Genomic DNA, 17,500 nt, shown 5'->3' with positions numbered 1-17,500 from the left:
TTGCATGGAGCCCCAGTCTGAGGGCGATTGACAGTCATGTTTAGCTTCTTCGTTTTTCTAATGATTACTCCAACAGTGGACCTTTTTTTACCAAGCTGCTTGGCAATTTCCCCGTAGCCCTTTCCAGCCTTGTGGAGGTGTACAATTTTGTCTCTAGTGTCTTTGGACAGCTCTTTGGTCTTGGTAATGTTAGTAGTTGGATTCTTACTGATTGTATGGGGTGGACAGGTGTCTTAATGCAGCTAACGACCTCAAACAGGTGCATCTAATTTAGGATAATAAATGTAGTGGAGGTGGACATTTTAAAGGCAGACTAACAGGTCTTTGAGGGTCAGAATTCTAGCTGATAGACAGGTGTTCAAATACTTATTTGCAGCTGTATCATACAAATAAATAGTTAAAAAATCATATATTGTGATTTCTGGATTTTTTTTTTTTAGATTATGTCTCTCACAGTGGACATGCACCTACGATGAAAATTTCAGACCCCTCCATGATTTCTAAGTGGGAGAACTTGCAAAATAGCAGGGTGTCAAATACTTATTTTCCTCACTGTACATAGTTAGAACATAATGCACAATGAAGAGTCAAAAGAAAGAGGTAAAGATCTGGTGTATGTGGAGAACCCAGTGAAAAGAAACAATAGAAACCCTCATAGAATTTAAATGCTTATACTATAATGGGAATTGTAAGAAATTATAGTGGATCTTCTATTGGTGACATGTCTAGTAGATACTTTTAAGGACTTGAACACCTTTGGCAAATTGTAGCGCACATGCTGGTATCTACTGGGCACAGTGGTGGATGAAGTACACAAACCATGTACTTGAGTACAGATACAGTATGTAAAATGTGACTCCAGTAAAAGTAAAAGTTCTCCTTTTAAACTTTCACTTGAGTAAAATTACAAAAGTATTTGCCTTTAAATGTACTTAAGTATCCAAAGTACTATTATTTATTATGGTGTATTCCTATTATCATTTTTATCACAGGATAATTTTTGCTTAATCAACTTAGTTTATGTGAAAAGACTGTAATGTTACTCTTAGTACATCAATCTATTAAAATAATGATATTAATGAGTCTGATATCCTATTGTTCGGAGGTGTTAATGTTTAACAATAGATTAAATGAAAAGAGTCAAGATCCAGCCATTAGGGTTGCACAAGTCAGTGGACTCTTAGCGCCGGTCCCAAGCCCGGATAAATGGGAAGGTTGCGTTATGAAGGACATCCAGCGTAAAACATGTGCCAAATCAAATATGCGGATTAGGATACCTGATTCCAAAATAGCAGGGTACCGGTGGAAATTGGGCTACTGTTGGCCGAAGGAGGAGAAGGAGAGGAGGAAGACGTCTACAAAAACAACAGAAAATGCAGAAGTGTAGGAGAGAGGAGGTCCGGGTTGGTACTTTAAATGTTGGTACTATGACTGGTAAAGGGAGAGAGGTAGCTGATAGGAGAAAGGTAGATATGTTGTGTGTTCGGGAGTAAGGCCAGGAGTGAGGACACTGTTCTATCATGGTGTGGCTGGAAAGAGAAACGGTGTAGGGGTGATCCTGAAGGAAGAGTACAGTAAGAGTGTAGTGGAGGTGAAAAGAGTTTCTGATAGGGTGATAAACGTGAAGCTGGAAGTTGACGGGGTGATGATAAATGTCATCAGTGCTTATGCATTAGTTTGTTGTGAGATGAAGGAGAAAAAACAATTCTGAAGTGAGTTAGATGGAGTGGTAGAAGGTGTACCTAGGAATGAAAGATTGCTGATTGAGGCAGACTTTAATGGGAATGTTGGTGAAGGGAACAGAGGTTTAGAGGAGGTATGGCCTTAAGGAGAGGAATGAGGAGAGGCAGGTGGAAATGGCAGTGATGAACACTTATTTTAAGAAGAAGGAGGAGCATGAGCTGACTTATAAGAGTGGAAGAAGGTGTATACAGGTGGACTATGTTCTATGTATGATGTATTGTATGCAACCTAAAGGAGATTGGAGACTGTAAGGTGTTGGCAGGGGACAGTGTAGCTAGACAGCATCGGATGGTGATCTGTAGGATGGTTTTAAGGGTGAAGAAGAAGAGAATGAGAGTGAAGACTGAAAGAAGAATATAATGGTGGAAACTGAAGCAGGAAGACTGTAGTGTGAGATTAAGGGAAGAGGTCAGACAGGGGCTCGGTGGTGGTGGTGAAGAGGTGCTGGATGATTGGGCAACTACTGCAGAAGTGATAAGGGAGACAGCTAGAAAGGTACTTGGTGTGACATCCGGAAATAGAAAGGAAGACAAAGAGACGTGGTGGTGGAATGAGGAACTGCAGGAGATCGTAAGGAGAAAGAGGTTGGCGAGACAGAATTAGGATCGACAGAGTGATGAGAAAAGTAGGCAGGAATACAAGGAGATGCAGCAGCAGGTAAAGAGGGATGTGGCAAAAGCCAAGGAAAAGGCATATGAGGAGCTGTATGAGAAGTTGGACACTAAGGAAGGAGAAAAGGATTTGTACCGATTGGCCAGGCAGAGGGACCGAGCTGGGAAGGATGTGCTGCAAGTTAGAGCAATAAAGGATGGAGATGGAAATGTGTTGACTAGTGAGGAGAGTGTGTTGAGAAGATGGAGGGAATATTTTGAAAAGCTGATGAATGAGGAAAATGAGAGAGAGAGAAGGTAGGATGGTGTGGAGATGGTGAAGCAGGAAGTGGATAGGATTAGTAAGGAGGAACTGAGAGCAGCAATTAAGAGGATAAAAAGTGGAAAGTCGGTAGGACCCGATGACATACCAGCAGAAGCATGCAGATGTTTAGGAGAGATGGCAGTGGAGTTTTTAACAATATTGTTGAACAGGATTTTGGAAGGTGAGATGATGCCTGAGGAATGGAGAAGGAGTGTGCTGGTACCGATCTTTAAGAATATGGGAGATGTGCAGACCTGCAGTAACAACAGGGGAATAAAGTTAATAAAGAGTAGTGGAAACCAGGCTGAGAGAAGAGGTGACCATCTGTGAGCAGCAGTATTGTTTCATGCTGAGGAAGAGCACCACAGAGAAAGCATACGACAGGGTGCCAAGAGAGGAGTTGTGGTACTGTATGAGGAAGTCAGGAGTGTCAGAAAAATATGTGAGGGTGGTGCAGGACATGTATGAGGACAGTGTGGAGTAGGAACGACAGACTGGTTTAAGATTGAAGTTGGACGCATCAAGGATCGGCTCTGAGCCCTTTTCTGTTTGCAGTGGTGATGGACAGATTGACGGACTGTAACCATGACTAACTATAAATCATTCTAAAGGTCTAAGCCTCAAGCAGTGATTTCAGATCACTGTTTTTTAATGGAAAACGTATAACGAATGTATTTGCTGAATGTGTGTAAGCAGTACACAACAACATGCATAAAAAGATGCAGTACTTACACAATTATTGTAATAACGAGTCACAAACCCATCCACTGCTGCTAATCCCGGTTTATTTGGAAAGATAAGTGTCCACTAAACAACATGCCATAAAGCAGGGGTCACAAACCTTTTTATAACTGAGAGCTACTTCTTGGGTACCGATTAATGTGAAGGGCTATCGGTTTAATACACACAGTTTTCAGTTTAATCTGAAAGAACAAATTTGCTCAATTTACCTTTTATTATATGTTATATATTAATAATTAATGATGTTCATCTATGTGAAGACACTGATCATGTTAATGATTTCTCATAATAATTATCAACAATGATTTTACAAAGTAGAAAACAGCTATTTTTAGAAAAGGCTTGCGGGCTACTCATGTGGTCCTTGCGGGCTACCTGGTGACCCCTGCCGTAAAGCATTTTTTGTCCAACGAAACAATAGTGCTGTAATTTAGATGGTTATTCTTTTGTTTATGTAACAGTACTTCGATGGGTATATTGTTTGTATATGTTTTCCGAATAACTTTCACGTAAAAAACGCCATCTTGGTGGTAAAAAAACAAATATGGCTGGCGGAATATAGTGTTAGAAAACAAATAAGATAGCAATGTCAGTGGAGAAGTCTTTTAATATACTTTATATATCAGATTTCTCAAATTATGGTTTTCTACTGTGGCGGATTGTAATGGTGACTCGGAAAGCAGTTGGAACCTGACTTCACATTGGAGATTTCAAAATAAAGAGGTGAGAATGAGGGGAGCTGTGTGTGGGTGATGTTTCACAAACAGTAATTGGCCCATAACATGGAGGGAAACTACCAGACATTGTCTACATTAGTTCTGACATACTCTACAGACGTGGAAGAATAGGGCTAAGGAGGGCCAGAATTCTGTCATGGCAAATGGGTCAAATGCAAAGCACCTTTTCTAAAGTCCCATAATAAATCCTTGCTTTCTATTTTTGTTCTAGCTTAAGGGGTTTAAGTGCAATCTTCAGTATCAGTGTGCTGCTCAGTGTTTGTTGAGCTTATATGGCTTTTCATATGGGAAGGAGACTATTTGTATTGTTGGCTACCGTTACTGCTGTAAGCTTAAAAATAACGTGGCAATGTTGGAAGATTAATGTTTAATGAAGTGTTTTTTTTTTTTTTTTTTTAGAATGTATGGGTTGGATTTGGATTTCATCCTTCTAAGTTAATCACCGGCCAAATCTGACAAATGAGGAACACCATCCGGTGGTTGCTAATGAAATCTAATTCCACGTGTACATTTTAATGAGGTGTGACTTCTGCGAACTTCATGCCAATCAACAAGGTCAAAGAGCCATATTTCACACCAAATTCCTTTTCAAATAGTGTTGGGCAAGTGATAGAAGTGGATACCAACTTGGTTTTCATTTTAGAACTTATTGCAAACTGAAACAAGTTCACTTGTACAGCACAAGAGGGTGCTGGATATATCCAGTGCTGTTTGTCTTCACCAGGTCGCACTGTCACCATGAATCTGTTGGTGGTTGTCTTATTTATGGCTGTCATTTCCAGATGGAAGCAGAGTTCAGGGGTTGTTAACATGCACACATGGGTCTCAGGATACTATCATAAACATGTCAAGCCTCTTGACGCCTACCCAACTTTCACCCCTCATTCCCAGGCACGTGCCAGACCCTCTGTCCATACTCAAGCCATTCCATAGCCATTCGAAAGTCATTTCATAGCCCTACCTTGCACTAATCAAACAAGACCAGCATACCCCCAGGTTTTGTATAAACATAACTGACATCTACCCTAAACATCTCTTAGTTTATTCTTAAACTCTACTCAAACTATTCCCATGTTATTAAACATGATCTTCATAAACTCTTGCTAACGTTTCGCTTTAAATTCAAGCCTGCCTATATTTTCCTAAATTCAACCAAACCAGCTTTATGCCTAACCTCTTTGCAAATTGTCTTCACGCTAGACTACGTTTGTCCCTCAGCCTCCCCAAATACTACACAAAGTCGACAAAGCTCTCTTCTGCCTAAGCTCTTCCCAAATACTATTTAAACTAATGAAATCTGTCCTTCCGCCTGTGCCATTTTTAACACAATCTCTAGCATACCTGCCTAAACGTTATTCACTTTCTACTCAAACAAAGCAAACCCATGTGTATGACTTGGACTAAAATCTAATCAACCTCATCTTAAATTATGTAACTTTGTCTAACTATAAACAAGCATTGTCAAGTTTTTTCTTTATACACATTCTTAACCAAACTTCTAAACTCAACTCTGTCAAATGTCAATTCAAACCTTACTCATGTTCAGCTCAACTTTGGCCATCTAAAGCCTCTTCTTAATTCAATTTTAACTCAAGCAAACTTGTATCTCTGCCTGGTCCTCTGCAGAGTCTACTTGGAATTAGGCCAAACTTATCCAAGGCCCGTTTTATAAGTCAATTCCTAAACGCTACTCAAAGTCAACTAAAGCTTAAACATGTCTTTCTGTCAGGCTAAGTTGAAACTCTACTCAAATTCTGCATGAACTCTACTGAAATTATATTTGAACTCAATCAGTGCAACCAATACTGTTTTAAGGTTTAAATTCTACAAAAATTTTGCCTAAAGTCAGACATGTCTCTTAAGCCATGCCCAAACTAATAAGTTTTCGGCACAAAAAAATAAACGCATATTTTTCTCTCAGATTTGGCCTTTCGTCCATACTGAAACGCCAAAATTTAACTTTTTTAAAATGCTCTCCAAAGTGGATGAATTTGAAAATGTTTTTAAAAAAAAATTACGCATTTTTTAGTCATGTGACGCTGCCATTTCTTGACATTGCCGCAACATTTCAAAAAGCCGGAAAGTAAATAAACACCAGTTTAAATCATCTTACTCACGTTTCAGTAACTTTTCCCTGTGTTTGTTCAACGGATTTTTTGCAAATCTGTCCTCTTTCACTCTTCAAGGTGGCCAATATAAAATTCGCATGAATCTACTGGGCACAGAAATGCGCGATTATAGATTATAAGTGTTCTTTTTTTTCCAGACTTTTTGGCTCAGCTGAAAAACAAAATGTCAGACTTTCAGACAGTCAAGTGTAACAGTTATTGCCAGTGTATAATGTTGCTTGTGTGGTACTCACAGTAATTCAGATAATGTTAGCTTTACCCTCGTTCCTTCTTCACCTTTGTGAATATTTATTATGACTCTCTCTACATGAAATGTTGTAGATCAATACTGAATATGAAATGTGGTCTACTATGAACATATCTGTTTTGGTTCTTGTTTTCGTGGTTCACTAGGCCTTTTTCATCTACATTTGTAAATATTTGGGACTGTAGTTATTATTTTCCTAAATGGCTCGCTTCTCTATTTCCTTTTTTTGATATGTTGCAACTCAGTCATCTAGACAGTTTTGCAAACCATTTGAAGGATTTTTGTCTTGTTTTGTTTGAAAATCCATTTCTGTCGGATTGCTGTATCAGGTTGAGATAATGCATCTCCAATTTTCCACACTTACTGCAGACCTTCATTTGATGTACCACAGGCAGAAAAAGCTTCCATTCCTGCTTTTATTGGCAGCTGCCCAAAGCGCACTCTACACCTCAAAATACGCTCTCGACTGCTCATCTAGAGCGTGCTGAAGCGTTTGTCCTAATTTTCCACCATTCTGCATCTGAACACGGCTTTATGGCTGGAACTGTGCTGCTGCTGATACCCATGGCCACTTCTGTTTTTTAGAACAAGTCATGTGGAGGAGATTTCTTCTCATATTAGATCTCATAACACACTACAACATCTATAACATAACACCTAACAATTCTGAGCAGAAAAGCAATTTTGTTTAGACTTTAGAGCAGCACTGCTTACTACTCTTACTACTTTTTTTTTTTTTCCCCTGATTAGAACAATAAGACCTTTTGAGCCTGGCACTATTATGTTGAGATGTTTTTGCAATTTTGGCCTTTGTTCTTTAAAGTTGAGCAGCATGATTTGCTAATGGCTACAAATATTTTGTACAGCCTGACAAACACTGATTCATTATGAGCTTATATAAAACTGCCAATGTGTTTAATCTATTGGAAACTGGTGAGTGAATGACAGTTTGAAGATGCTGTAACAAAAGTGATAACAGGAAATACACTGTTTGAACAAAAGGTTGTGGACACCTGAGCATAAGATGTGTGTGTGTGATTTTTAAATATCCTATTCCACATTTAGTTCCCATTTGCTGTTATAATAAACTCCACATATCTGGAAATAGAGAGACACTCGATTCTGCAGTGTGGTTGTATAGGTTTTTGCTGACTCATGTATGGTGAGGAGGTCTGGGGTGTATTCAGCTTTCCAATTCACCCCAAAGGTGTTTATTATTAGGGTTTTAGGGTCGGAGCTCTATAGCAGGTCACTAAAGATCTTCTACTCCAACCCATGTAAAGCCTGTCTTTATTGACTTGGCTTTATACATATATTTGTATTTTTCAATACAAATCATGTTTCCGGTACGGATCAACTACCGCAGTGTCACTGTTTAGCAATATGAATATATACACTTTCTTTCTTTCGGCTTCTCCCATCAGGGGGCGCCACAGCGGATCATCCGCATGTTTGATTTGGCACATGTACGCTGGATGCCCTTCCTAACGCAACCCTCCCCATTTATCCGGGCTTGGGACCGGCACTAAGAGTGGCTGGGGATGGTTCATATAAACAAATTAATACATTTTAATGAAAAAGTGTATTGCATTAATTTGATTTATTCTATTTTATCTTTATAAATTGTATTTTTTTTTATTTGAACCAAGCAGGCATTTTATAAAAAAATTTAAACTTTTAATGTTCACAACGTTAATCAAAAAAACGACGAAATTAAACCGAACCGTGACTTAAAACCCTTATATAAAGAGACTTATATGAATGGATATGTTATTGTTCTTTAATAAATATAACCGTCTTTTGTTAACTCAAACCAGCACCATTTCAAGATTGTTGTCTGTGAATTCCAAAGCGATAAACTATTTCTAAAATCCTAAGCCGATCTCGTCTGTCGCCAGCACGTATTCTACAATGATTTTATTTATGATTTTATGCATTGCAATGCTGACGCATGATTGGCTGTGAATTGGGATAATTGTTCAAATGAGCAGATATTTCTGTAAGAGTGGTTGGTTGGTAAGGGCAAACTAACTCTGACTTTAGAACATATATTTACATTTACATTTGCGGCATTTAGCAGACGCCCTTATCCAGAACGACATACAAAAGTGCTTTGAGTTTTTAGCAATGAATAAATCTACACTGGTACGCAAGATTACATATATTACATTAATATTAATATAAATGTATAATGTCATCTGCACTATGCAAACATAATCCTGTAATTCATTTCAGTGAAGAAAAGTGTCATTTAATATTTAGTGAAGCAGATCATTTTAGTAAAACTACCAAAAAAACAAATAAAGAACTACAATGCCAAAAACCTTAGTACGAAGATGAGGACCAAGAACAATAACAACACCCATGGAAGACAAATGTGAGACAAAGAATGCTGTGAAAGATAAGGTTTAAAATAAACGCTAATCAGGTGCACAATCAATCAAGAGATGGTGAGATGCAGTGGCTGCTGGGAGATGTAGTCATGCGGCTCTGGGCATTTGGTCCCCTCTGTCCACTCCCTAAAGATGTACCAGCTCCAGTTGATTTCAGACATTGGAGGATAAATAACTTCTTAATCAATGCTCAAGATAACATTCTAAGATGTTACTTTTCTATCATTAAACATTTAAAAGCGTTGGCATGGAGGAGTTGTTGTTGAATCTATAATAATCTTAGATAAACTTTCTTTCGGCTTCCCCCATTAGGGGTCGCCACAGCGGACCATCCGCATGTTTGATTTGGCACATGTTTTTATGCTGGATGCCCTTTCTAACGCAACCCTTCCCATTTATCCGGGTTTGGGACCGGCACTAAGGCTTGTGCAACCGTAATGGCTGGGGTTGGTTCTTTGACTGGGGATCGAACCCGGGCCGCAGCGGTGAGAGCGCAGCATCCTAACCACTAGACCACCAGGGAACCTATAATAATCTTAGATAATGAGCTAATTTTACTGTTTATTTAGGAGCATCTGGTTCCACAACTCCAACTGACTGTATAAGACTGTAGAAAGGACAAACTCATCATCTTACACTGCGTTGCTCATGATATTTCTCCCTCTCTGGTGTTTATGTTTTACGTTGATGTCACCAAAATGAGGATGGGTTTCCCTTTTGAGTCTGGTTCCTCTCAGGGTTTCTTCCTCATAACGTCTAAGTGAGTTTTTTTTTTTTTCCATAGTTGCCCCCTCAGGCTGCTCATCAAGAATAAATACACACAAATTAAAATATAAGAGAATTTTGTTCTCTAATTCTTACATTCTGTAAATCTGCTTTGAGACGATGTTCATTGTAAAAAGCGCTATCGAAATCAAATAAATTGAATCTGTCTTGCAAACATTTCTCATACCCTTGTGAGGAAAGCAGAAATACTACACAATACTGCCCTTATTTATACATTTATTTCTGGAATCCTTGATTTTTCTCCCAGTTAAGTTCCAGAACCCGAACTATGGCGTTTAAATCGTGTGATAGCCACCATTATAGGATGGTATGACCAGGCACCATTTCTTTATCTTTACTGTAACATGCATACAGGATATATTAGTGTACTTGGAGAAAACCCTAACAGCCCTGTGATTGGCTAATCTTACTAATTGACAAGTCATATTCTCATTAAAATATGGCCACAGCTACATTTAAAAACTAATTCAGTCGACCATATAAGACAGCTTTTACCTCAGGAAGAACAAGTGCTGTCCCAGAAAAAATTACCCATTGGGTAAATCCTGAATGGAGGCTGGGCTATCCTATAATATTATGTGTGTTTAATATTAAAGTGTATCATATGCTGATTATTGGCTCAAGTCTCATTTTGACCTTTGAATCCAAAACTAGTTTGGCTCTGAAAAGGATTTAAGGATTAAAGATTATTATTAATCCTCTTAAAAAATGCCTTCGTGTAAAGCCGTGTGGTACTCGGTGCACTTACTTGCCATCCAGTGTATTCCAAAGGTCCCTCTTTGGGCTATTCAAGGTTGTCAGTGATACGAGCCTGAATGTCAAAACGGAGCAACCGTGATATGGACAAGGACAAAATGAATCACTTGTTTTGTTTTCTTTCCTTTTTCTTGTTTTTTTTTTTTTTCCATCTAATGATATCCAGCAGCGTTTCATTTCCCATTTGGACCACCTTTCTGAGCTTTCTTGCTTGACCAGTCCGTGGCAGGCCTGTGAATTCATCACAACCCGTCCGTATATATACAGTGGGTACGGAAAGTATTCAGACCCCCTTCAATTTTTCACTTTTTGTTATATTGCAGCCATTTGCTAAAATCATTTAAGTTCATTTCTTTTCCTCATGAATGTACACATAGCACCCCATACTGACAGAAAAACACAGAATTGTTGACCTTTTTGCAGATTTATTAAAAAAGAAAAACTGAAATATCACATGGTCCTAAGTATTCAGACTCTTTGCTGTGACACTCAAATATTTAACTCAGGTGCTCTCCATTTCTTCTGATCATCCTTGAGATGGTTCTACACCTTCATTTGAGTCCAGAAATTTTTGATTATACTGATTGGACTTGATTAGGAAAGCCACACACCTGTTTATATAAGACCTTACAGATCACAATGCATGTCAGAGCAAATGAGAATCATTAAGGTCAAAGGAACTGCCTGAAGAGCTCAGAGACAGAATTGTGGCAAGGCACAGATCTGGCCAAGGTTCCATAAATTTTTTTGCTGCACTTAAGGGTTCTAAGAGCACAGTGGCCTCCATAATCCTCAAATGGAAGAAGTTTGGGACGACCAGAACCATTCCTAGAGCTGGCCGTCCGGCCAAACTGAGCTATCGGGGGAGAAGAGCCTTGGTGAGAGAGGTAAAGAAGAACCCAAAGATCACTGTGGCTGAGCTCCAGAGATGCAGTCGGGAGATGGAAGAAAGTTGTAGAAAGTCAACCATCACTGCAGCCCTTCACCAGTGGGGCTTTATAGCAGAGTGGCCCGACGGAAGCCTCTCCTCAGTGCAGGACACATGAAAACCCGCATGGAGTTCTCCAAGATGGTGAGAAATAAGATTCTCTGGTCTGATGAGACCAAGATAGAACTTTTTGGCCTTAATTCTAAGCGGTATGTGTGGAGAAAACCAGGCACTGCTCATCACCTGTCCAGTATAGTCTCAACAATGAAGCATGGTGGTGGCAGCATCATGCTGTGGGGGTGTTTTTCAGCTGCAGGGACAGGACGACTGGTTGCAATCAAGGGAAAGATGAATGCGGCCAAGCACAGGGATATCCTGGACGAAAACCTTCTCCAGAGTGCTCTGGACCTCAGACTGGGCTGAAGGTTTACCTTCCAACAAGACAATGACCCTAAGCACACAGCTAAAATAACGATGGAGTGGCTTCACAACAACTCTGTGACTGTTCTTGAATGGCCCAGCCAGAGCCCTGACTTAAACCCAATTGAGCATCTCTGGAGAGACCTAAAAATAGCTGTCCACCAACGTTTACCGTCCAACCTGACAGAACTGGAGAGGATCTGCAAGGAGGAATGGCAGAGGATCCCTGAATCTAGGTGTGAAAAACTTGTTGCATCCTTCCCAAAAAGACTCCTGGCTGTATTAGATCAAAAGGGGGCTTCTACTAAATACTGAGCAAAGGGTCTGAATACTTAGGACCATGTGATATTTTGGTTTTTCTTTTTTAATAAATCTGCAACAGTGTCAACAATTCTGTGTTTTTCTGTCAATATAGGGTGCTATGTGTACATTCATGAGGAAAAGAAATGAACTTAAATGATTTTAGCAAATGGCTGCAAAATAAAAAAAAGTGAAAAATTTAAGGGGGTCTGAATACTTTCCGTACCCACTGAATATATATATTTGTCTCGGCTATTCCTCACTCTCTGGCTCTCTTTTTGTCTCTCTATTTCCGGGATTTCTTTCTCCTCACTTTATCTGTCATTATGTTTATTGGTCATTCATATCCAGTTCCAATAAGTTTTTAATAAGCGCTTGTGCACTCAATCATTTATTACTTCTGACATTCATTTGTTTATAACCAAGCTCAGATTTTTTGGATTTTACGTTCTTTACTAGATGATTCACTACAAACATTTGACTTTTTGTCTAATATTCAGGCAGTACTCTGCCTACAGCTTTCATCTTCTTTTGTTTATCTAGTGCTTGAGCTCTGGTTTTACTCTCCTTTTTTTTTTTAAGGCTTCTCAGCCTTGAACATAGTCAAGGTTTCTGTTACATGTTCAGCTCTTCAGCCCTCTTAAAGCCCAACTCATTCTTCAGAACGCCTTGAAGAATTGTTCTGCTGGTTCTATTAAACACCAAAAAGCAATATCTGTAATCTTCTGCATGTGGAGCACTATTTCATGGAACAGAATGTGATCTGATGGAAGTGCTGGGTCGGAATACAATGTCTTCTTGATCTTATAGATCATTCACACGGCCTTGAATTGCACATGTGAGACATAAAATTTGCCTAATAACAGGGGAAGTGGTAGCTCAGTGGTTAAGATGTTGGACTTGGATCAGAAGGTTCTGAGTTCAAATCCCAACACCACCAAGCCGCCACTGCTGGACCTTTGAGCAAAGCGCTTAACCCCCTTAACTGCTCGGTTGTATAAACAAGATAAGTCACTCTGAATCTGCCAACTCCCATAAAATGTACAAATTTATTTAAAAAAAAACAGATGACTGTCAGTATGGCAAACCTTTGTTATATTTGTTTAGCAATTGTGAGAGCTTTGTCAAGGTGCCTGAGGTTTTCTTGTTTGTTTGTAAAATAATATTTTATTGTTAAGTTTTTTTTTTTTTTAGCAATGACCTGCTTGACAGGTGTTTCAAAGCACCAACTGTGACTATTAAATGGAAAATGTGTGACATGTCCTTCATTTATAATTTGGAAATTGCAGTAACACACTCTGGACTGAATTATTATAGAAGAATATCAGGACTCAGAGGTGTATATTTGTTCAACTATAACATTACATGTGTGATATATAAAAAAATGTTTATTATTGATTTCTTGCATGCTGTCTGTCATTCTTAGCCCTGTTTCAAGATACAGAGATAATTTCTCTCTTGCTCTCTCTCTTTCTCTCTCTCTCTCTCTCTCTCTCTCTCTCTCTCTCTGACTCTGTCTCTTTTTGTCTGACTCTGTCTCTTTTTGTCTGTCTTTCTCTCTCAACTTTTTATGTTTGACTCTGTTTCTCTATTTGTCTGTTTCCCTCACTGTCTGTCGTTTTTGTCTGTCTTTCTCTGTCACTCTCTTCCTCTCTCTCTCTCTCTCTCTCTCTCTCTCTCTCTCTCTCTCTCTCTCTCTCTCTCTCTCTCTCTCTGTCTGACTTTGTCTGTCTCTCTCTCTGTCTTTCTGACTCTGTCTTTCTCTCTCTGTCTAACTTTGTCTCTCTCTTTGTCTGCTTGACTCTCTCTCTCTCTCTCTCTCTCTCTCTCTCTCTCTCTCTCTCTCTCTCTCTCTCTCTCTCTCTCTTCAGTCCCGTGAGCCCCTGAAGCTCTCTGAGCTCAAGGCTGAAGTGTCTCCACGGATCTCAGCTGAGGATCTGATTGATCTGTGTGAGCTTACCGGCCCGTCTCACTTCAAAACTCCTGTAAAGCGACCCAAGGCGGTCAAGACAAAGATCATAGCAGTGGACATCAGGAGCAACGAGGAGTATCCTTTAACCGCCACACTGCAAACATGCATTTACTCCCTGACCGCCTTAATACAGCCATAAATCACATCCTGCTTATTTCCACCCTGCATTTCCACTCACCAGTTGGTTATCAGTGAAGTCAATTAAAATCAAGCCAAATAAAAATAGTACATAAATTCACATTTATCACAAATTTATCACATATTTGTACTTAAAATTGGGCTATACATCAATTCGATGTACAAACAGTCTAAAGGTTTTCTTTTATTAACAGAATCTGAGGTCAGGTTTAACTTTTGCTTGTGCCCTAACATTTATCATCTCCATTAACAATTTTCTCAGTCCCCACAAAGATAGGAAGACGTGTGTGTGTGTGTGTGTGTGTGTGTGTGTGTGTGTGTGTGTGTGTGTGTGTGTGTGTGTGTGTGTGTGTGTGTGTGTGTGTGTGTGTGTGTGTGTGTGTGTGTGTGTGTGTGTGTGAGAGAGAGAGAGAGAGAGAGAGAGAGAAAATGTGCTCTTATAAACCCAACATTAACACTCCTGAAGTTACTGATGCATCACTGCTGGGTTATTGCGCTCACACACCACCTGCATTCTCACCTTAGAGAGCTCTGAAATTGCCTGATTGCAACACACACTTACACATACACTGCCTACACAGGCAGCAGTTACCCAAAGCACTATTCTTACTCAAACACTCACGCCCACACACACACACACACACACACACTGCCAGCTCATGCTCCATATGGCCTTTATTTTGCATGCCTCTTTACCTCTTTACATTTACTCAAAGATTATTAGCTTTGTGTTGCCAGATCACATTTACATTTTTCATGGAGCTGTACAGTACGTAAATCAGCAGTTATGTGTCTAATCTAATTTCAGGATTGTTAGCGATTCAAATCCCACTATCTCAGTTATATGAAGCTATAAAGAGTTCGATTAAAGCATGAAAGAATGTGAATGATATGTGAAGAGACTTTATGGCACTATATATGGACAACAATATTGGGACACCTGACATCTCCAGCCATATGTGGTTCTTCTCCAAACTGTTACCACAAATCTGAAGGCACAATTTATATCAGATTTATTTTGGATGCAGTAGCATTACATTTTCCCTTCATTTGCACTGAGAGACCCAAACCGAGCTCGACACCTACATCAGTACCTGACTTTACGTTCTTGTGGTTGAATAAACACAAATCTCCACAAGCTCACTCCAAAATCTAGTGAAACATCTTCCCAAAACAGTGGAGGCTATTATAACCAGAAATGTTCAAAAAGTACATACAAAGCTTATGTCCATGCAGTGTATGTTGCTTGGTGAGAGTCTTTATGAGACTTTTCAGAGCAGAAAAAATGTCAAATGTAACATCTCCTGTACAAATAAAGTAAATAGTAAATATTAGTGTAATATAATGGATTAATCAGATTTGTCCAATTTTTACCTCAGAGAGTTATGCAAGTTTATGATGAAAGGAGACAGCACATGTTTATGAAGTGTCAATAATAAATTGTTCATATCACAGTTAAGCCTCATAACTACAGTAACTTTTACTCATTAGGGAAAAGGTACAGTAGCTCAGTCATTAAGGTTACTGATCGAAAGGTCTGAGATTCAAGCTCCAGCCTCTCCAAGCTGCCACTCTGGAAGCCCTTGAGCAAGGCCCTTAACCCTCTGTCCTCCAGGAGTGGGGTATCACAGCTGACCCTGCACTCTGACCCCAGATTCTTAACATCGCTGTGATATACGAAGAAAAAATTTCACTGTGCTGTAAAGTACATGTGACAAGTAGATAAGAACCTTATTAGGCTACATAGGCCACATGTTTTCTGCATAAGCATTTAATAGCTTTGAAACTTTGTTGAACAACTCAAACTCTCCGTAAACCACAAAATTGTTAGATATATCATGACATAGGTGAGAACAAGGATTTCTACATGCTAAAAGAAGAGATTAATGAAATTGAAGTCTTATTGGCTGTACATTTAAAACAACCTTTTTTTAAAATTTCAAGTGTACACTATACAATACTTTCAAATATCATTTTCTCATATGTTAATATGGTAAACGTTTTTTTTTTTTTTTTTTTTTAATAAAGCCATCAGTTTTTGCCTAAAACAACACAACACCACTTGGGTACAGGTGCAGATTTGTTTTCGTGCCAGCTCATCTTTTGTTAATTTGAACGCAAATCAGACAATTTACGTCTGAACGGTTTTTACGGGTGATTTTATACAAAAATTGGTTCTGCGTGTTTTTTTCGCCAACGAGAAAGTTGTGTTGTGTCGAGAAAGTTGTGTAGTTGTGTCTTGTACGGTAGGTTTAGGCCTTTAATGTGTTCATCATTTGGAACACATTTCCAATATCCATCAGTTTGTTTCACTCTTTTATCTAAAGAGTTTTGTGTGGGGTTTTTTTTGTTTTTTTGTGAAAAAGGGTTTTAAAATATGTGAGAAAATCGCATTCTCGCTCATTAAACAGAGCAGCAAAATGCAGATTGTATAAAAAAAAATACTTTTTTGATCAAAGACAAAAAAATATCATTTGAAAATCAAACACATTGCATAAGTAATGATCTTTTTTGTTGTTGTTGTTGTTGCTCCCCCCTTCATTCATTTCCTTACCAGGAAGTGAATTCTATGCGATGTATGGTCCTCCATTTTAGTTTCTGAATTTGGGATAATGTCTGTTTATCAAATCGAATGTATGTTTCTTCTGAGATTTCTGGCTTTCCTCCAAAAACATTGGGCGCTCATGAGTGGATTAACTTGGCTAAATAGCCTCTAGGTGTGAATAAGTGTGTTGGCTCCAAATCCACTATAGGATCAAATATTTATTACTTTTATTTTTAATCATTTATTGATCTTCTGTAAGCATTTTATCCTGGTCAGAGACACTGTAAATATAAAGCCCGTGCCGTAAATATTACACAGAAGGCACGAATGGTTTCAGTCAAATGTGTATAAAAAAAGAAAAGTAGCTCACTGATTGATTTCTCAGTAAAAGCCATCATCGGATTTATCCATCAACATTGAACATGACCTGTGAAACTTCTCTTTCGGGTATAATACCTGATTGTAACATTGAAGCCCCTATAACCCCTCACCACCAACTCCCTTTTGCAGGAAGCCACTTCAGCACAATCAGATGGTGGTCATTTGCATTTGAAATAGAAAAAAATAAAAATGAAACAGTTTGCGGCTGTTTTTTAATCCCTTTGTCACTTCTTACATTCCCAGAATTAGCTTCAGATCCAGCACGGATAAAGCATTCACTGCAGATGAAGGAATGAATTTTGAAAACTGGCTCTTAACGCTTGTTTTTCCACTCCGTTATTCTTGCGTTAGCACTTTATCCTGGTCAGA

At 38.9% G+C, this 17,500-nt stretch overlaps 1 protein-coding gene across 2 annotated transcripts in view; it reads left to right on the top strand.

Annotated features, from left to right (window-relative positions):
- Nucleotides 1–17,500, top strand: part of tbck (TBC1 domain containing kinase) — a 111,117-nt gene that overhangs the window by 91,413 nt on the left and 2,204 nt on the right. Inside the window, exons 24-25 of one of the 2 annotated variants that reach the window (XR_014533086.1) lie at nt 13,967–14,500; nt 14,632–16,135. Coding sequence is in view for 1 of the 2 variants with exons in the window: in XM_083538662.1 (XP_083394788.1) it covers nt 13,967–14,142 (176 nt within the window). In the remaining variant the exon portion in view is untranslated. Of the gene's footprint in view, nt 1–13,966; nt 14,501–14,631; nt 16,136–17,500 lie in introns of those variants that run through there. The other variant, XM_083538662.1, reaches the window with a different exon arrangement.

The sequence above is a fragment of the Silurus aristotelis genome, assembly GCF_946808225.1.
Source record: "Silurus aristotelis genome assembly, chromosome: 4".
In the NCBI taxonomy this organism is placed as follows: Eukaryota; Metazoa; Chordata; class Actinopteri; order Siluriformes; family Siluridae; genus Silurus; species Silurus aristotelis.
This window is presented reverse-complemented; position numbering and strand designations above follow the sequence as displayed.